This window comes from Oryzias melastigma, linkage group LG13, assembly GCF_002922805.2.
Source record: "Oryzias melastigma strain HK-1 linkage group LG13, ASM292280v2, whole genome shotgun sequence".
Lineage (NCBI taxonomy): Eukaryota > Metazoa > Chordata > Actinopteri > Beloniformes > Adrianichthyidae > Oryzias > Oryzias melastigma.
In genome coordinates this window covers 28996735-29019171 of record NC_050524.1, presented here as the reverse complement: position 1 = coordinate 29019171, position 22437 = coordinate 28996735, and the positions used below count along the sequence as shown (strand labels likewise).

At 41.0% G+C, this 22437-nt stretch overlaps 1 protein-coding gene across 2 annotated transcripts in view; it reads right to left on the bottom strand.

The window, feature by feature from the left end:
• thsd7aa (thrombospondin, type I, domain containing 7Aa) overlaps positions 1-17689 on the bottom strand; it is a 59601-nt gene extending 41912 nt beyond the window's left edge. For both annotated transcript variants that reach the window (XR_002917516.2, XM_024259558.2), the window contains exon 1: positions 17517-17689. Coding sequence is in view for 1 of the 2 variants with exons in the window: in XM_024259558.2 (XP_024115326.1) it covers positions 17517-17670 (154 nt within the window). In the remaining variant the exon portion in view is untranslated. The remainder of the gene's footprint in view (positions 1-17516) is intronic.
• Between the last annotated feature and the right edge of the window lie 4748 nt (positions 17690-22437).

Genomic DNA, 22437 nt, shown 5'->3' with positions numbered 1-22437 from the left:
ATAGACTGAGGGTTATTAACTGAAATGAAGACAGCAGTAAATCTTGACCAACCTGAAACTGATGTGACTGAGGGACACTTCAAAACAGAACATGACCAAAGCCCATAACATTACTGACAAAAAATAAACCAAAGCCCACAATCCTCACAGAATCAGTGACAAATGCTTTTTAATTCTGTGGGAGAGTGCTCTTACCCTACATGTTTTGATGGCAAGAGCAGATAAACTTTATGTATTATACATAAGTATGCTAGTGAAATATTTATCCTGCTGTGATTGGTGAACAATGACAGTGTTTTCTTTTAGATCATATTCCAGTTTGGACCGCTTCCTGTTTCTGTCTGATCATTGTCAAATTCCACATATTAGGTCAGTTCAGCCTGTGAATCTAGTTATGTCACTGAAGCTTAAATCAGCAAGTAGAAGCCAGAATTTCCCATTTGTGTGTGTTGAGTTGTCCACCATCCTCTTCCTCGCTGACCACAAACCGCAAAGCTTTGCTGGAGCTTACTTGACTGCTCCCACCCCCACTCCGCCTCGGCCTCACCTTCAACTCTGCGAGGACTCTCTTCCACGCCTCACATGCCGCTCACTCACTCCTGCTGAGCGGTTTCTCAGACCATGTAGGGTTTCTCCTGCCAGTGCTCTTGAGTGAGGAAGGTGTTACCTCTAATGAAGGTAACTCCGTGCCACATCATCCTCATCTAAGGGTTTTTGGTGTAATCTCTGTGCTTAGAAACCAAAGAGTGACAGTGTAGAGGAAAACTCCCTCTTTATGGAAGATTTAGATTAGACAGACACATGAAATACTACATTAAACTCCTACAAAAAGTAAAAAAAAAAAAATGTCCACTAAGGTTGGAAACACAATCCTGTGTGCAGTTTTGCTTGAAGGCGAGATTTAACTTTGAGCTCTTTTCAGCCATCGACAAGCAATCCCAGAGGGTTGGGGAAATTAATGTTGTAGTTTTAGGAAACGGCGCCTCAGCAGCTTTAGAGATCACGTTTAGAGTCCACTGAACCGTGAGCCAGCACACTTCTGCAAGACAAGCTCTGGACAGAGCACAGCAGGCAAACAAGCCCGACTGTTGAATCAGGCTGTGGGGATTAGTGCACCTTTACTTATGTTTAAGCTACAATTTAAAGTTAGGCTTGAATTTCAGGTTTTGTGTTTTCTCTTCAGTCTTTAAATAATCACAGCTGTTTTGGTTTTAGAGCATGAACCCTCAGTGTTTTTTAAGGTTTTCCTTACTGTCAGGTTCTTTTGTTGTGAAATTGTTCTTCCTTTTTTCAAGTTTTCACACTATTTTCATATTTTTTTCAGTTTTTTTATTTACTTTTGTTAAAGTTTTTGATTCTATATTGGCTATGTTCTTCTGCATTTGGCTCCTTCTCACCATTTCTTCCTAAAAGAGATGTATTATGGCTTTTGTTTCCATAAAAACCCATTTTAATAATATTTTGATTAATGTTAAAAGCATTCCTAGTGGTCTTTTAATTGTGATTATGGAGTTTTTAGCCAAACTTTAAAATACTATTGTTCTCTAGGACATAGTTTCTGCAGAGCGGCAGTAGTTAATTTAAAATTTCCCTTTGAGTTGTGGGCGGGACCGCACTTTCCCCCACTTTCCTCTACCGTTCGTGAGAGCTCTCTGTTTACACGCTCTACTGCTAGCTTACAGCTCCTCACACCTCCAACCTTAAAATAGTTAGTCGGACAGATTTAAGCCTACATTGGGCGTACATGGATCTAGCTGTCTACAAGTGTATCAGAATTGAGTGGAGTTGGGAGTTTTACTCCCCCCAGTGTATTTTCTATGTAACAAATACAATCTCTTTCCAACTAAATATTTTTTCTGCTTCAGATCCACACAATTTGAATTAAAAAAATACTCAGAAATGTAATTTTAAACTTAATTTTATTAATCCATGCCCCTCATCATTAAAAAAAGAACGTTAAAAATGGCAAAAATAAAATTTTTATTAGAGTGGGTCTTTAAACCAACATTAATTTTGTAACTTTTTTGATGAACTACTTTTCCCTCTAAGAAACTTCTACAAATTATATTGTAGTATTTTTTTGTAGAGTCTTGCATTTGAGATATGCGTGCTAATATGAGCTGATGTGACCTTTACACTGACTGCTGAGGACAGCGCAGAAGGAACTGCAGTCACGGGAAGTGTGTTCGTGACAGTCATAGCCTCACTACTCAAGAGTATTAGTACCCTGGCTTTTCTAATGAAAGCGGAATGAACACCGTGTGAGCCGACACATACAGCGTTTGCACTGCAGATTAGAGCCAGTGTTGATTTGCGTGCTTGGATTGCATGAATTGGTGGGTGGATCATTGGCGGTCGCAGTGTCATGGGCTTTATCGATTGCATGCAGCAGACACACACATGCACGCGCATGCTTGTCTGTAACTAGCAGGAAAAGTAGGGGTCAGCTCAGTTCAGGATCAGTCAGCATCTCTGCTGGTGCGACGCTGGCTTTGGTTTCATTTTACTAATCCAGCTTTCCTCCTCATTTCAGTGACAGTTGTTTGTTTTTACAGTGCAGTTCCGTTACCATGGTAACAAATCCATCACATGTGTCACATTAACACCGGAGGTGGAATTTAAATGTAGGTTGCATTTCCTGCTGGAATAAAACACCCTTGGTGTCACTGAAGGACAATCCCATCAACAAAATAGGGTTAGCCTACAAAATAATCGGCAGGGGGTGGGGGGTGGGGGTCATGTGTCTAAATCCCCATCTCTTTCCTGAGAACCGAGAGCTTTTGCAGAGGAAGATTCATTTCAGTGCTTTAAACGTCTTATGTTCAGTTCGTTGATTAAAAACGTTTACATTGAGTAACAACAATCCTCGGCTTAAGGATGTCCTGCACCGCTACTGCAGTGCGTACTAGCCAATGGTGGACTGTGCATCACACGCTTGGTGTGAATGTGCCTCAACATGTGCAACTGATGGAAAGTCTTGATAGTGCGATGGAGGAACTTTCTTTGAAGCAGAAATCTGAGAGTACAGCACAGCTATAGCATTTAGTCTATTAGTCAGTAACTATTCCTGTGTCCAATGCTTTTGTTCAGCACTGTATCTTGTAATTAAATCTTGTGTTAAAAATAATTGGACAGGCAAATCCATTTTCTTTAAATGTCAACGATAAACAACCATCTGATGCAAATGAGATACACAAATAATCTGCACCGCAGACTTAATCATGTTTATGCCAAGAAAATAAAATTGTGTGTTCTGGATCACAGCTGTATTAGTGAGTACAAATATTTGACTCTCATTTTTAATCATTTATATATCAACCTTCAAAATTACAGATGAGCAGGTTGATTCTTTAGTATTAATAATTCAATTCCAATTGGTCAGCCCTGTGGAGTAGATATCTTTTAAAATAGCACAATATCACAGCGCTAATAGAAAACATGCAATTTTCTTTCCAGTTTTAGATATTACATTTAAGGATATAAGTTGTTTCGGGCATATTACAGATAGTCTTGTGTCATGGTATATCAGTCCATCCTATTAGAAGTCAGAACAAAAAATGTACTGAGATCAGGAAAGTTTTACTGAAAAATGGATGAGGCTTACTTGTACACCTCCCTGTCTAAAGCTAATGCTGTGAGCTCCCTGTTAACTACTTATTTAAGCACTGAAAAAATGGACCCATTGTGACATTAACATCACCATGAGAGCAGCCAGTGAATCTCAAAGTCTCTCTGCACCAGCTGCTGTCTGCTAGAAGACACCGATTAGAGATTTATGAAAAGCAACGGAACAGATGACCGTTTTTAAACAATAATAGTTGAAATTTTGAATGAAGCAAATGCAGGATGGGGTCATGCTCTCCTCTTTCCCTCTGTTGGGAAACATTCGTAGACTTCTGGTTTGTATGAATAAAAAACATCAAGAGTTTTGCTTTTAGAATGCCTTCATGGAAGTAAATATACAAAAAATATTTAAAAAGAGTGGTAACGTGTTTTTTAACGTGGAATAAGATAAAAGCATTGATATTATGTGAAAAATGTTGGCATTCCCCATCCCTTACTAAGGGGTGTCAAACTCAATAACGCAAGAGCCCAAAACACACCGAACATAATTAACATTTATTGAACTCTCTAAAACTAAACTTTTCAATTTCAAAACCATAACTTTTTAACATAATTATTCCCTAGATCTATAGCCTCACCTGAGATAATGCCAGTGTGAACGCTGTAAGCTGAATTTGGCCACTGAAGATGCTAGAGCTGATATCTGAAAATGCTGAAATTGATAGCTAAAATGCTGAGGCTCATAGCTAAAAACGTAAGATAATAGCTAAAATCACTGAAGCTAATAGCTAGAAAAAAACCTGAAGCTGATAGCCAGCTAAAATATTAGCTACATGCCAAATCAGCCTAAAAAACAAACAAACAAAAAAAATAATAAAACTTAGTTTAGCCAAAACAGCTAGAAAGTAGCTAAAAAAAATTAGCTAAACTTTCAAATACCTCAAAACAGGGAGAAAATTACCCAAAACAAGTAGCATGTAAGCCCAAATCCAAAACAGCCTAAAAAAACTTTTAAAAAAAAGAAAAAATAAAGTAGCCAAAACAGTTAGCATGTAGCATAAACTCCAAAATAGCCTAAAAATCTTAGTAAATGCCAAAATAGTCCAAAAAGCTAGCAGAATGCCAATTTTTAAAACTTTAAAACCGTAACTTTTTAACATAATTATGAATCACATAAAGGCATGAATATTATTCCAGAATTAATCAACTTAAACCTTAAATAACTCTCAATATTTTACTCTACAAAAAATATATATGTTGTCAAAATTATACAAGTTAGAAATGAGCGCTAGATAACATCGGGTCATTAATAATAATAAAATAAAATGATCTGGTGGGCCGGATAGAATTACCCGGGGGCCAGATCCGGCCCCTGGGCCTTGACTTTGACACGTGCCTTACTGCAAGGCCTGGGGCAGGTGCATTGTGGGAGCTTATGGTCTATTTATGTTTACCAAAGTCAAGGTTGTTGGATTTAGTTAGTTGTTTTTCTTGTTTTAAGTTAAACGTTAACAACATGTCATCAATGAGGACTTTATATGCAATGGAACCTATAAACTCTACTCTATGGAAAGAGATTAATGAGTGCCATGATCATGTGTAATTCATACTGTGTATTGGTCCTTGATTCAATGTCCCATGATTATGATATTGTTAGCTTTTTTTTACACTAGTATTCCCATTAATGATGACATAAAAAGGCCTGGGCTTAAAATGTACAGACGTCACAGATGTCGGTGCACAAGGATGAACATCTTGGACACTCAACTTTGCATAAACATGAAAGTCTCATTTCAAATTCCTGCTCAGGCACAGACTGAATCCTGATGAACACTAAGGCCTGTGGATCCTTAATAAGCCACACAGATTTCCTTCAGCAAGGATTTGCCTCGGCCTGACTTTTGATGTCAGTCCATGCGATTTATTTATACCTGATGTTTCAAGTAGAACTCAGTCCTCTCAGTCTGCAGGATTTTTGGTTGCTCCTAAAATTCCCTAAAGTAGAAGAGGGGTCAGATCTTTCACCGTTTTAACTTCTGTTTATGAAGTTGTTTTCCTGCTAACCCAAAAATTCCTGCTTTAAGAAAGAACAAATACTTGTTCTGTTGTTTTTTTAAAAGAACGTTTGGTTCTTTAAAAAAAAAAAAAAAGAACATTCATGAATTGGAGCTTGAAAGGAGAAGTTTGAGGATTAATGACTGCACTATTCTAAGTACACAGTTTACTACAGCATTAAGCTCAAGCTCTAGTGCCTAATATACACGACGGAGAATCTTAAATATTTGGGTTTTGCCTCCTCCACTGGTTCCAAAAACTAGGTGAACTTGGAATTAGTCTAATTGTATGAGGGACTATGTTTTGTTTAATTTCATGTCCAGGGCTTCGTAATTTCAAAATTATTAAACATTTCATTAGACAAGCTGAGTCACTGCCAGATTTTTTTACTCATAAAGTTTGCTTTGTTTGACTCACCTGATGCAAAAAAGAACTGGCTTCAGTTTAAGGTCTGCAAGCTTTAGTAATAAAAGAGCAATTTAGGCCAATAGTTCTAACTGATTAAGACCCAGAAGTAACCACAAAGTCTTATTTTACCCTTCAGGAGAATGTGATACTGCTTTGTATTCATTATAATATTTCTGTTTTAGCCTGAATTAAAAAAAATGAAATATTTTTTTAAAAGCATTTTCTCAAAATGTGAAAATGTATTTTCAATTTTGACTGAAGCTCTTTCAAAATAAAAGCCTCCCTGTGCCAAACAGGATCCTCCCAGTGCAGCTAACATAATCCTACAAAAGGTTTTAACCAACGGAAGACAAAAACAACGCTTTCTCTTGTCATATCGTGGGTCTAGTTTGGTGAGCCATCATTCTTTTTCCTTTTTATTACTGCTTTTAACCTGAGCTTAAATATGAATTCATTGGTTTATGATCCAGTAGAAAAAGTATAACGGATATACAGATGAATATGTGCTTTTATCAATGCCCTTTTGGACAGCATAAAATAAAATGTCCTTTAAATTCATAAAACAAACTAACCAATCAGAAAAGATCAAACTTTTTTTTATCAAAGTCGTTGATGTCAAACCCCCCAAAGATTTCGGGATGTTGCAGTTCACTCCTTTAACTGACATCCTATTTGCAATTCTGGAGTCTGGATTTGAAATTGCCAATCAAGCTTGTAGCATTGTGTATTTTAATCCTGATCACACTTCCTCCTGATCCAAAAGAAGACCCCCCCCACCACCACCACGCACACAGCAAATGTCTTTCCTCTCCATAATGACTTGCATGACAGTCTGTTTTGGGTTTAAGAGCGAGACAGCATGAGCCAGCGGTCACCCGGGCTTTTGTGTCTTTCAAGCAGACTTGTATTTGAACTGACGCGTGGCCTCAGATGGTGGATCAGTGTAATCAGGCTCCATCTGCACAGCAGTGGGTGTTCATGCTGTTGCACCTCATATCTTCACCTGACAGACAAAACACAACAGTAATGGAAACTCACACCCATGCTCACATTACCAGTGGAATAAAAAGACCTCGATAGGATATACTTAATTTTTCACGCTCGTCATTATGAACAATGACTCATCTGCACTTTGCTGTGTTCCTCTAGTACATCAAAGACTCTGTGTTGCCTACCTCCATATAGGCTGACAGAACCACGCATCCCTTTATGATGCATGTGAGACGCAGCATGTGAAGGGTATTTTATCCATAAAAGAATGAGTCACTGAAATGTTTGCAGCAGAAAACCTGTTGACTGACACGATTCATTCTGTAATTGGTCTGCGACACCCCCACATTTCAGTTCAACTCCAATTTAAAGGCAAAACAGAGGGTAACCGGTTCATCTCTTTGCGGACTGTGAGATTTGAATGGCTTTTCCTTGATAGAGGGTGAGATGAAGGTCAACTGAAGGAAGCAGGTTGGTGGAAAGCTCTTTATGGTTCTTAGGTCAATCCCGTGCCACGTTCCGAAGTCTTAAGCAGCCTCACCGGGAGCGTGAGTTCAGTAAACAAGCTTTATCTGACAGCAAGATAGCATGGCTAATTGCTGTAATGTGCTTAGTTGGGTGCCCCCGCACTTCAGCAGTCATGTTATGGAGGGGATTGGTCAGAATGTGTGAACCATGACAATTAGGACTGCTGGATGGAAATTCAGCTCAGTTGTCAGTGGAGGACAACGCTCAGTGAGTCCCCCCCTTCAGCGGCAGCGTAGACCCTCTGACATTATGCTCAAGCAGACTTTGATCTCAGTTAGACGCCACACTGCAGTGGCGGGTTTGATCTTTTATTCAGTGAGCTTTTTAAATAATGATGATTGCCGGCGCCACTGAACATGTTTACATGCCCACAAAGTCCAATAACTCAAACTTATCAGATACATACAAATTAAAATGTAATTGATAGTCCATGTCGTAGTCCATTTTCTGACTTATTTAAGTTTAAATGACTAAACTTTCAACTTCCTGTTACCACATGAATCTACATGCATTAATCCAGTATCTCATTATTGGATAACCACAGTCATCGGATAAAGGACTTTGGATTATCCTGTCTTCATGTCACATGAAAAATCGGATATCTCAAGGAATCAGATACTGATCGGATCTTTGGTGTGAGAGTAAAGGGCTCAGTCAGCTAACGTGAGTCAAGACACATGCCGAGATTTGACATAATTCAAATTTATTTTGATCTAAAGAAAAATGTTCTACTTCTGTGAAAATCGTATAGTCCAACTTTACTTACATAGAATCCAATAAAAATACATACATCTAGCAAAGTACATAAAATATCTTTGGGTGTGATTGTGTTAACATCACAGATGATGTATACAAATTTAAAACAGGCTTTATAATAGACAGTAAAGACGACTGTCTGAAGTTTTAGAACTATACCAGAAGTGCGGTCTACTCTAAGCTCCCCCTTTGCCTGATGTGGTCTTAGACGATCAGTCAACCTAAGAAAACGCGAGAAGACATAAGGCTGCAACAGCTCAGACAGGTAAAGCGGGCGCCAAGATTTACCACACAAACAAAAGAGGTGGATTCAAAAGTGTGCAGGCAGTAATGAAGCTAAAAATTGAGGTGATGTGTTTGAGCTTCTTAGCTTTGGTTAAAAACAGCAGCAGCCTTTTGTATCAACTGCATTTAGGCAATCACTGAAGCACAAACCTCCGCAGGTTTGCATTAATAGCAGCAAAGGTGTGGATGTCTGTCTCAAAATCCCAATCAGAGTGAAAAGGTCTGTTTTTAATGAATAAAAGGAGTCCATTTTCACCTTCAAATTAGATACTTTGAGTTTTTTGTAACAATCAAAAGTATTCAGTTTGGCCATGAAGAACCAGAGTTTCCATCACTCCTATTTCACTGTAATTTATGTTTCATAAATTATTCTCATCCATGATTTCAAACCCCCAAGATGCCTCTTCTTTTTTGAGACTCAATGTGCTTGAAAGTTGTTTGCGTAATAGGGAAAATTCTGAATCCCTGTGTGTTTAAGGAGAATCACAAGAAGTCTTAAATATGAACCCTGAGGTACACCCTATGGCATGGGGGCAAAATCTTGACACAAAGGGTTTAGTTTTAGTAGTAAAATTTACTACAAAATCAAAATCTTATGATCAATTTTGTCGAATTGGGGTTTAATGTTTAATTTTGACAAATATTTTATTCATATCATAATTTGTGGTTGCTAATACGATTTGTAGTTGATAACAGTTAATCTTGAAGGATTCGATTGACAGACCCAAAATCATTCCAGGACATCTTTACCCAAAAATTCAACCAGAGTGACTCCTTGTCCTCCTTGTATTTCATGTAAGATAAATAAGTGTAAGTTTAATTTGTGTACAAACAAACAAGTAAACAAGAATTACTGCCTATCCATTCACATTTTAGTTTCATAGTTTTCAGCCCACTGTTGTTTTTTCACACCATAATAACACAAATGGAACATTAGTAGCACATTCTACCAGACTGAATGGTCACAAATCCTTGTAAAATTCAAAGTGTTTCCTCACATTGGACTGTAATGATGGATTGATCATTTTTTGCTGCCATCACATGTGTGTTGACCACTGTGATGGTCATTTTTACATTATAGTCATATAAACTTACCATGTCTCAATTCAAATGCAATTTTCTAATATCACTTCAATTTATTATATTTTGAAACGATTTAAGTCGATTAATAATTTGCCTCAGACAGATTGAAAGATCAATCAATAAAGTCAATTAACCGTTACACCCCTTGTGGTAAATGCAGTCGAACAAGTCCAACAGCACATCATCATTATGATTTGCTTCTGGGTATAAATAAATGAGTTTTGTGTTGTCGTCAGCACTGCGCTGACTCCACTGCAGGAGAGGAAAGAACTACTGAACCACTGATTGTTATATGACAACTATTTCAGATTTTCTCTGTAAATTTGTAGTAACAAAATGAATAACGGACTTTAGGGTAAAACTTTTCTCTTTAGGTAATGGAGGCCGCCTTCAAAGCATGACCGTGCACGTGGACGTTGTGTCGCTGCTGTCTTCGGCTGCACTCCTGTCTGGATGGGCCGCGCCTTCCTTCTGCATAATGAGGCTCTCCGTGTCCGATGCCTGTTGGTGTTGTTCTGACAGCAGCACCCTCCCCCACGATCCCCCGCACCACAATAACGAGGCACACGCTTGAAAGTGAGAAGCAAATGGGCATTTGTGTAGTTGTTTGTACGGCTTAAAAGGGGAAACTCTAAAGGGTAGATTTCTTTTTTTTAATTTAAATAAGATGGGGGCAACGCTTACAAGCTCTCCGTGTGAAGGTTTCTGTTCCCGACAGGTATAGAAAGCATGGAGACAAAGACACGGTTCACTGCAGATCTGGCAGGAGCACACACGCGTGTGCGCGCACACACACATGTGCAAACACAGCCGGTCCCTCTCCACTCAGGGTGACAACATAACTGCTGAATTCAAGCTCTTCAGACTCCTGCAGAATAATGACTGCAATCTGGCCCTCCATGAAGCCGGAGGTAAACAAACATTTTAACCCCCCTTCAGCCCCAGCTCTCCTCCTGCTCCGTTTCCACACAAACACTCAGGTGTCCATTTAAAGCAACAAAGGCAATTCAGCTTCAACATTTGAGTTTCCCACTGAGTCCTCATCAAGGGGGGTGAAAACGCTGCATTAGTGCCACAAAAGAGTACATAAAAACACAAATGTAGATGTTGTCACGCACAGATCGATGGTCTCTGATTTATGACTTCAGACGAGAATCTGATCAGTTCATGTAAACTGTCAGGACGTCCTGCGGAGGAGTGACCAAACCCGCTTGCGTCCGTCATGGATCTGCAGCTGCTTTCCTCATGCGTGATTGGCTGTAAACATCAAAGCTCTCATCTATTTTTAAAATCCATCTCAGCACTTTTGAAGTATCTGAGCTTTACATTCCTCCTTTCTCTGCAAGCACAGGCTCCAATTATGAACTTCATCCCATCAGTCTGATGGAAAACAAATGTATTCCCGGTGTTTAGTTACTGTAAACACGTTTTAGGTTTCCTGAGTGGCTTAAACAACTACGTTTAGATTAATACTTGTGGTTAGAGGCACACCGGTTCAGCAGTTTGGCTTATTGATTCGTTGGTATGGATTTTGTTGCCAGAAAAAGCTCAGAATGTTTGATTAGATTCTGCACTTTTTTGAGTTTTGAGGCTTGAAAGTCAAAGTAAATGTGCCTTAAAATATTCAAGCTTTACCTTGTTTGCTTTGGAAGCTGTAAATTCATCAGAAATGGCTCAAAAATGCTTGAAATCAGCTGCAGCACAGGGAGGCAGAGTCTTTTTTCCATCTCAGATGTAAAGGTTGCTCACAAAAACATCAAATTTAGCTGAACTGACAGCTTTGCTTTGTGCGTGGGTTCACTATTTGTGAGCCTGCATGTACAGCCATCATTCTAGCTCACTGTAGCTGCTGAGATTCGGTGGAGAATTGGTTTGGCGGCATGAGTGTTGATGTGTGAGCTTCCTCCTTTTCATGATGTGTGCTTTGTTATTTAGCTGGCAGGTGTTTCCAGGTAAATTAAAGGTGTTATAAAATAGTGTTGTGGGGGACTAAGATGTCCAAATGTAAGAACATTTTTTCACAAGGAATAAAAATAGCAAAAGCTAAACTTAAGCAAATGTAATGTAGCAAAAAATGAAAAATCGTCAAACTTAAGTATACTTTTATACCTTGATATTAACAAATTGATGAATGCATTATTTCATTCACACACATGGAGCTCCAGACCCGTAGAAACCAGTTAGGGTATGCTCCAAAGACCTCATCAGTACTTTGACCACTTTAACCTTAGATTTTGTAAAGATGACCATATAAGGTGTTAAAGCCTTTGGGGGGTTTTCCTCTCTCCTGTCAAACATTGGCTTGAAGGCACACATGACCCGTCTAAAGCGGTATATTTGTGGAATCCATTTTATGTAGTGTCGTCTTTCATGGCGGAGACCAAGAGTATTTTGTCACTTTCTTCCTCATCGACGAACACGCAGAGGTTAGTGGGTGTAACCTCAGAACAACTAAAAACAATGTCTCTAATAAATGATAGACATCTGGTCCTTCAGGTCCTCTGTCATAGTAACCACCAAACACTCAAACTCTAGTAAAGTGTGAGATCAAACTCTAGTCAGAAAATATTTCCAACCTTGATGCATGAGCTGGCTAAACTGGCGGGTTCAGCATGCTATCAAATTCAAAGCGACCCTGGCCACGCCCATTTATATGGCCACCAATACCGCTTGAGCATGGTCTATAAACATCTAGCACTGAACTTCAAAAACATCCAAAAATAGTCTACGATGTAGTCTATGGTTAGAGGGTAAATGGAAATGGACCTCCAAACCCCAATATTACATTTGTTTGTGATCCACATGGTGGTTCTTCATTCTCAGGTTCTAGTCTATACTGTTTGCCACTAACACCAGCGAGAGAAATAACCATGAGGAACCTCTGTCCAACACTAACAGGCTCCTAAAGATCTGGGGGGGGGCTGCTGCCTGTGTGGAACTGACCCAAATCTAAAGATGGAAATGTGACCTAAGCCCGTTACCTGAGTAACCACCTGCCTGGCTGCAGTATGAACATCATCTCTTTCCTATATAAAATTACTCTCGTTTTTACCTTTTTATTTCATTCTTGTGTTTACGGTGAAACTGAATTATGAAGAATACTTTTCTTCAGACGCCTGGAACCACAGTTCAAAATCACCCAAATGAACAGAAGCATAAGCGTCGAACCAAAGCCTTGTTTTGTTACGTCAGCCGATCTCTGTGACCTTAAAGGACCTTTCCTTTAGTCTTTTTTCTTTTGACGTTTCTCATTTTCCTACAATACTCAATCAGGTGACACTACTGACACCTTCTTGCACCTTCCAGCCTGATCCTTGCACTCAGTCATTTTCAAAAGCTGCCTTTCAGCGCTCTAATTCACCCCCCATTATTGCATTATTGTTGGTTGAAAGGTTTCAGTGGCGTGCGTTTGGAGGGGGTGGAGGAGGAGGAGGGGGCGTGCGCTGGTGGGTGTTTGCGGAGACAAAGAGCGGGTCGTATGTTTGTCTTTTGTGTGCCACATGGACACGAGCATCTGGAGCAGAGAGCCCAACTGTAGTATGACAACAATGGATGGGGGGGTTAACACAACCCCTCAACAGCCTTCATTCATTGGCTATTCCCAAAGATGACACCACAGATCAGCCTCCCAATTAATTTCAGGGTTGGTGTTTGTGTGGGCAGTTTGGAGTCATCAGCTGGGGGGGGTGGCACCTGAGTAACCATGGAGATGTTTACCGTCCCACATCGCTAAGACTGTTATTGTTTGTTTACGTCTCTACATGTGCTCTTCACAGGACACCCCCAGGGAGGGCAAAACGCTGGAAAAGGCTTTCAGTTCCGCAACAGAGACGGTGTCTGTGCGCGGCAGAAGAGCTCAGCCAACAGCTCCACAAGAGAGGGTTTTGATGAAGACGAAGATCGTCCATCAATTCTGTCCAAATCCATCACTGGGATCGGCAGTCATCCTCTCTATTCACGCCTCATCCGCCCACACTGCCAAAAGGCATTTGTTCCCCAGGCTAACAGCCTGTTTAGCTAGGGCCTTTAAAGTCCCACTCAGATCTTCTTTTGATAGTTTAAAAGCATTCCTAGTCAATTTGGATTTCATTTAGCCAAAATAAAAAAATAAAAAACATTTTATTTGTCATTTTCTAGGACATAAATTAGCAGAGCGGCAGGAGTTTATTAGAGATTCATCTCTGAGTTGTGGACAGGAGTGTTAGCGCAGAGTAAGGCGGCCCTCATTTCCCGCTAGCCCTCCCATCTAACACAGCCAAGTGGGCCCAAATTGGGTTTCTCCGTAGTTTCCATGGTGTTTTCCCAGGTTGGCTTAAGTGGGCGCTCAGTGGGCTGGCTCACTACGCTAGCCAGTCACCTGGTGAACAGGCGTAGCATTGTAGCTAGCTCCCCTGTCCAGGCATTTTTTAAGCCAATGTGGATAAACACAGGTGGGGTCACCCTGGAAACTGCAGACAAACCCAATTTTAAACCAAATGTCCTGGCTGGGCCTTTGTTTACACTTTCTCTCACTCGCTTACAGCCCTTCACACCCCAAAGTAATTATTAGCTATCCAGCCGAACAGTTTTGATCCAGATGGTGGCTCAGACTAGGAAAACAGAGACGTACACGGAGCTATGTGTCTGTAAGTGGATGCATCAGAATGGAGTTATTGTGGCACTTATAGTCAGAGCTACAAGCTTTTCTAACAGAATTTCTTCAACTGCTCCTGATTCACAACTATTTTAATGAAGAAATGCTCAGAAATACAATTTTAAGCTTTGTCTTCTTCTTTTATGTCCTGACAAGAACGTGACAAAAACACAATTTTAATTGAAGTGGGTCTTAAAAAGTGTGTGTGCTGGGCTAAAAGTTTGAATGCTAATGTTTAAACCACCCATCTGTCTTCTGTTCCTGCTTAGGGTCACGGGGGATGCTGCTACTGTTGGCCAAAGATGGGGTGGACAGGACTGGTCACCTGGTGCAAAAAAGACAGCCTGCGATGGCAGGGCGCGTCTTTCTAGTTACAGACCTGTCAGAAGAAGCTGCTAAGCATCCACATCTGTGTCCACAGCAGCCACTATTGATCCATCTGCCATCTTTCCTGTCCTCTGAAATCCACATTGAGACTTTTTGTATTTGATGTTGCCCCCACGCTCCGTGATAGTGCACATGTCATCAAGTAAACACAAAGGAAAAGTGTTCAATCTCAGCACAAAGCAGCTGAGGAAGGGCAGCTGCCCCCTCTCATTCTGTGGAAATCTCTGCCCCCACCATCACCACCACTCCCATTCAGCAGCCATCTGAGGGTCAAAGGAAGTCCCCTTCAGGGACTGCAGTAAATATGTCACCCCACCGGATCATCAGAAGACGCTCTCAGAGTCAGAGAGGGGCCAGCTGACACACTTCCAGCGGTTTCCTCCTCACGTGCACCAGTATTTGCAGCACTTGATGAAATGGTTCGACACCCATACATCAGCGGATTAAACATCAGCATCTCATTTAAACTGTACATCCAATGAAAGCCTGCTGAGCTCCAGACAAACTCACACACCCTTCTGTCACGCCTTGAATGTTAGGGTGTGTGTGCACGTATACATGCGTGTGATAGTACAAAAAAAGGGGATTTTGAGCAAAATGGTCCCATCAAAGACAACAACACAGCATGTTCCACAAAAAGAGAGCTGCTGCTGACAGTGCTGACAAAGTCCTGCCAGCAACACACAAACACACACACACACATGTAAACATGCCTATACTGTATCTAGGTTAACTTTGTCTGGCCAATCTGCTCTGGTTTCTCTCCCCTTAATCTGCTGGCTGCTCGAACATGGAGGGAGGTAGAGGGATGTAAAACCGGAGGATTTCCTCAGAAAGGGGTGGTGGTGGCGGTGGAGGGGGGGTGTGAACAATGAAGCTGCAGCACAAAAACAAATGTGATAACAGCGACGGGGCTTGTTTGTTTGTTTGTTTACCACTCTGTTTGCTTTGTTGTGAATGGTTTGAGCTCAGCTGATGATCCCTTCTTATACTCGCCCTGTTATAGATAAAAAAAATAATGAAATAATTAAAGAAAGTCATGCATAAGTAATTTAAATATTCTAAAAATGTGAAAACATTTGGAAAACATATAACCACAAGCTTCCTGGAAGCATTTTCTCTTAAATGCAAAGCATACAACAAACAAAATCAAATTTTGCTTTTTTTTTCTCTTCCCAGCAGTTGAAACTCGCTGACTTTCCTTTTTTTTTTTTTTACGTTTTCTCCTCATCAGTGTCACCTTCAGCTGGAGTTCATGAAGACGGTCTTTGAAGATAGGGAGCTCCACCGCCCCCACCTCCTCATAAACCAGCACAGAATGAGTCTTTTTTTAGGTTTTTGCCGTCCATGAATGTCCCATGAGTGTAAACTGTTCCAGGACTCATAGAAAAAAAACAATTTTTTAGTTGTCTTAATAAATACTGTCCTCAGAAGTTTAATCATTTTATGTTATTTTACTATTTATTTTAAAAAATTTGTTTTTTAACCAAAAATTTATTCTTTTTTCCACTTTTCTGATAATAAAGATAAGTAATTGGCTAAAAGGGAGAACCAATGAACCAGAACTGGTTCTGTAAATCTAGAACTCTCGCCATGGATCAGCCTTTAATTGGGGGGGGGCCTGACAGGGTTGGGATGGAGTAGATAGGATGGGGGGTGTTGTAAATTCTGCACTGTTTTTCTTATTTTTGTTCAGGCCCTTTAGTGGACAGCCAGGGGTCCTACGGAGATGAATGCATGCGCAGAGCGCATGCGCAGAGAGAGAAAAAAGCACGCTATCTGTACGTTCGCTGTTGGCATTGTAAAGTGTGAAAAATAGCAGATAAATGGTTAAAAACTGCTCCTCTTGTCTTGTCCCTCTTTGACCGGAGTCCTGTCGCGGATGTAGAAGTCCCAGTCCGAGGAAACGGTCCTCACTTTTCCCAACAGGGGGGTCTGTGGGTGTGGTTAAAGAATTCCAGTAGAAACCAGTCCAATATCCACAAGGAACTGAGAGGGCGAACTGCAGAGGAAAAACATTGATCTGCAGCTGCACCTCTTCTTGATGGGTCACTGGAGACCCGTCCCCCCCTCCGCACTCCCATCATCATCACTCCTGCACCCCCCCACTCCCCTCTCCTCCCTCTCTCTGCCTTTCCTCTCCTTCACTACGCTCACTGGACCGTGCACCAGTATTGTGTCCTCCTCACACCACGTGCTTTTGGTCTCACGGTGAATGAGCTTCAACCGGCACCACCCGAGCACCACGTCAGGGAGTCCGGCGCCGTGCTGTGACTGTACACCGACTGTACCGGTAGCGTCTGCACGCATGCCGCTTCAACACAAAGAAAACTTGCACCATCCGCATGCAAACACCACTACAGGTATGTGGTCAAACAAACCCCCCCAAAAAAGCTAAAGCATTAAACATTAATCCTGTTTCTTTTCTGTGATTAACCCATGGGTCCAGCAGAACCTGCTGAAGACCCCCCCCCCTTCTAGGGAAACACAGCTAGAACCAGCTGGAGGTGAAGGGACGTTCCCATCAGAGACTGCAGTAAATATGTTAGCAAACTGGTCTGTAGCAGGACAGTTGCAGAGCATCAACCGTCACCGCTCGCCTGAACGGAGCATGAGAGAAAAACTTTCCACATTCAGATTCAAACCACCAGAAAGACGCTGGTGCATGTTTGCGGTTCTCAGCGCGTGGCAGCAGAGCTCACCCGCTCCTCCAGCGTGCTCTGTCCACAAACAGTGGTGCGTCAGATGGAGAGTGTGTGTTTGGCAGAGAGAGTCTCATTCATGCTGTAGTGCTGAAGGTGATAAAAGGAAGGGGGGGGGCTGTTACCTGTCTTCCAGATGTACAGGGGTTTAGTCTCCTCTGCGTTTTCTGCATCCAGGGCCCAGACGGAAAAACACAGCAGTCCCAACCTCCAGAGAAGGAGAGCCGGTGCCTTCGTCAAACCCCCACGACTGACGGCTGCTCCACCAGGCAGCCCCATCGCCACGGATACGGCTGGATGTGGATGTAGTTCCCAAAGGCAGTCCGGAGGACTGTGTGCGCACACAAGACAGCAGCTGAGGAGTCCCTCCTGCTCCTCCTTCCACAAAAATAATCCTTAGGGAGGAAGCCTCAGGTCTCAGATGAACCAGTCTTTCCCTGTCCTGCCTCTTGAGGGGGGGCACAGAGCTCTGCCTGTGATGAAACGGGAACAATGGAAGTCTAAGCCTGCTGCTGCTGCTGCTGCTGCTGCACGCCGCTTGATGCAACGCCTCCCTCCCTCTCTCCCTTCTCTCTTTCTCTCTCTGCTGGACGCTCATGCACTCGCTCTTTCAACACCCCCCGCAAGTCTCCAATTCCATTTAAAATCACCCACTGACGCTGATCTGAACTCAGATCAATGCGCTGTTCCGGTATGAGTTTGTTGATGATGTGAGGATTTTTAGTTTTTCTTTTTCAATTAAAAATATCTGATCCTTTCAGTTTGAGAAATAACGTCAGAATTTTTTGCTGTTTTTTTCTCAAAAACTCAATATGATCTACCTGAGACTTTTCTGGTACCGGTACTGTCCAACCCAAAAAGCATTGTCAAGAATGACTCTTTAGCCCTCAGAATCCAACTTGGGAACAATGAAATATCAAGTTTATCCCTGGATGCCCCTGAGTTTTCCTCCCTGCTGTTTATACAAGTCTGACGGCTGACACCGCTTACATAAATGCAAAAGACACAACACAACCACAAAAGCCGAAGCACGATGATGAAAGTGGAAGCACAACCACAAAAGCAGTAGCACGACTACAAAAGCCGAAGCACGACAAAAGCCACAACACAACGACAAAAACTGAAGCACGACAACAGAAATAGAAGCACAACTACAAAGGCCAAAGCTTGACAACAAAAGCCGAAGCATGACGACAAAAACCAAAACACAACTACAAAAGCTGAACCATAACGACAAAAGCCAAAGCACAATAACAAAAGCCACAACAAGACAAAAGACGAAGCATGACAACAAAAGCAGAAGCGCAACTACAAAAGCCGAAGCATGACGACAAAACCCGAAGCATGACGACAAAACCCACAACACAACGACAAAAGCCGAAGCATAACAACAAAAACCGAAGCATGACAACAAAAGCCGAAGCACAATGACAAAAGCCCCAACACACCGACAAAAGCCGAAGCATGACAACAAGAGTCAAAGCCTGACAACAACAGCCAAAGCATGATGAAAAAAAGGCGAAGCACAGGCGAAGCACAATGACAAAAGTGGAAGCAAAACTACAAAAGCAAAAGGAAGACGACAAAAGCCGAAGCATTACAACAAAAGTCAAAGCCTGACAACAACAGCCAAAGCATGATGACAAAAGGCGAAGCACAATGACAAAAGTGGAAGCAAAACTACAAAAGCAAAAGGAAGACGACAAAAGCCGAACCACAACGACAAAAGTGGAAGCACAACTACAAAAGCAGAAGCATAACGACAATAGTCGAACCACAATCACCAAAGCCACAACACAACAGAAATGATTCGCAACGGAAATTAATAACGGACGTTTTTTTTTTGTTATCGTACTTCGACTTTTGTCATTGTGTTGTGTCTTTTGCATTTATGTGAACTGTGTCGCCCACCAAAATAAAACTCCATACAAAGTGTCTGTTTGAGCCATGTAATGGACCATGCAAAGACTGAACCACAGGAGAAAAAAGATGTTCAAAAAACAGTTTTCAAATGTTCAACATATCAAAATACCAACTTTTAAATGGGCCCAAAATAAAATGGGGTCAACTGTACAAAAGGTAACTAAGGAAATAAAACAAATGATCCAAACAGACCCACCCAACAGGAAACACTAGGGAGGGGTTAAACTGGCTGATCAAACCATGGACACAAGAGGGAGGTAACTACTAAATACAAACAAAACTTAAGCAAATTAACCAAAAAGACAAATTACAAGTCGTTATGACATTAAACAGAAAAACACTTACCTCAGGCCTTAAGAAAAAATGTAAATAATCAAAAGAAACAGCCAATATAAAAGACTAAACTTGTTGGTTCTCCCCATCTTCCTCCTATGGAATCATCCAGGAAGTTGTATTGCTCCTCCCACTGCCACATCTCAATCCGGCCAATAGAAACTCAGAAAAAGAATTAAACAAAAAGAAGAATATATGAAAAAGATTAACTAAATGTTTGGACAAATCATCATGTTAATATTGCCACAAAGCAAAATATTTGTAAAATATAAATATATTTTAGTAATTAAATAAACTACAAAATGATATATCTGTGCCATCACTAAGCTAAAAACATGCACCAATGCAGGCTGTTTTTTTAAAGCTCCTGATCACCTAACGTCACCTTATCAAAAGGGTGGCGTTCAGCTGCTTGATCTATTGATCTGAGAAACCCTTATCAGTTTTTCACAAAGCACAAATCCTCTTCATTGGCTTGAACTCTGGCCCTCTGATATGAATTAGGGGGTCATTTATGTGTAATCTAAAGAGTATTGATTGCTGCTTTTCTCCTTAGGACAGATGAGTTCTTGATGTCATCCCAGCGGAAGAGATGGGAGTAACTCCACTGAAGGATTCATTGGGCGAACAGTGAGAAAGATTATGTCCATAAGATCGAGTCGCCAAAGCTGAAGTTTTTCATTGTCAGATTATCACAAAGGACCAAAGTCTGGAGATGCACACCATCAACAGCACATTCACTTACAAGCGTAAGTCTCTTTTGGGGTCGTGCTATTAGAATTCGTCATTACATGACTTATAATTAATTCCTGAACCCAGTAAATAATGATGGTGGGATTTCCGTTTCACATTAGTATAAAGATCTACCCTCACTCCACTCTAACATTAGTTACCGGATCTGGCCTCTAAATTTGGCTCTTTAAGTGACCATGATGGCACAATCCATTTACCAATGACATCCGATCTACGACTGCCCGCACACCTAATGTTGTTAGGTTTCATTTGAGATCCAGATGAATACTTAGAGGCTAACTACGCTATGTTGTTTCTGTGAGTACTGCTCAGATTCAGAGGAAGACCAACAATCTGGGTTTGTTGGCCCAAGCAGCGTCTACATACAAATCTAATGGTACCATTAGATCACTTTGGCAAAGTCAGTCTGCTCCCTGGAAGCAGAAGTGTCACCATCCTATGTCCTCTAACAATAACCCAAAAAGGCAAATTGTGTTGTTTTAGAAGCTCAAACAGTTACAAGTAGAATGGTGGTTACTTTTATAGCACTTTACCATCGACCCAAAGTGCTTTCCAGTCACAGTCCCATTCACCTATGCATATAAACATTCACACACTGGCACCAACCAATAACCATCAGAGGTTGACCGCTCTACCTCTACACCAGGGCTGCACTTCAGAACTTCACTAATTTCCTTGAAGACCCAAAGAGCTTTAGAGCCACACTCCCATCTACCCACACATAGCTATGCTGCCTAAAGCCAACCTATAACCACCAGGAGCTATGTGGGGTTCAATGTCTTACCCAAGCACACTTTGACAAATGGGTGCACCACAGCTTTAAAGTACAGAAACCACCTAAAAATATTAAAAACAAAACACGTGCAAGAACTCTTCCAGTTTGTTTCCACAACAAAATCAGTTAAAGTTTCATTGAGATGATAAAAGGTACCGGCAAAACAAACTGAGCACAAAACGTGAATCAGAGTTTGATCTCAACATCACAATAAATATGGTGGTAAAACTTTTGTCTTTCTGACTGTATCGGTTGCTGCCAATTGAAGTTTGCCACGTTTTCATAATGTCAACAACAAAAGGTTTTAATTTGTTGCTACTGATTCTAAAATTTCTGATTCCTCCCTGGATGTTCCAGGTGATAGATATATTTCCAAGAAGAATTATTACAACAGAACAATCAGTCACCAAACACTAATATGTTTGATTTTGTATTATAGTAATTTAGAGTTTTTCTATATATTGGTACTCAAAGTGTCTTTATACTGTCTCACATGATCAAGTCAAACAAGCTTTTGAATGGAAACCTATTCTGTTGCTTCATAATAATCTAACAAAAATTAAAGTGCTCAGTGAGTGTGACTGCATGTACAGTAATCTATCCTTCCACTTGACTTAAAAATAAGTATTTTAAGCAACAGAATGATCATTGACTGCAGAGTCATCCTTATTCGACCCCACATTGTGAAAAACATCAATGCCCAACATCAGAAACGGAATGATGTTACTCGGAAGAGAAGCTCAGAGACGTTATCTCCTGAAAGTTGCTTGATACTGAGGCTACTCTCTCAGGATCAATCAATATCTGCATGTATGAGGTGAACACAGTTTTCCGGAAAAGAGAGGAGTATACGGGGATGTATGAGAGTGGAGGGAGGTGCACACAAGTAGGTTATATCTTTTACAGACATAATCTAAAAGATATTAGCTAAATTGTGGTTGGAGAGAATGTAGCCAGAAAGTAGAGAATGGTGGTGTGTAGGGTGGAGTGGTGAGGAAGATTAAAAGAACAAGGACAGAGGAACAAGTGGTTGAAGTTGTCTACCTAAGTCTACCTAAGGAAAAATAAATAAATAAATAAACATTAATAAATAAAGCCTGCAAATCAAAACTACTGAGGTTCATCCCCAAACTAACATAAGAAAACCCAGCAACCTAAGATTGCTGAGGACAGAAAGGGTAAAAGAGGCCAAAACAAACCAGCAACACACCAAATGAAAGCCAGCCTGCTTCTCTGTGGCGTGGCGTGGCGTGGCGTGGCGT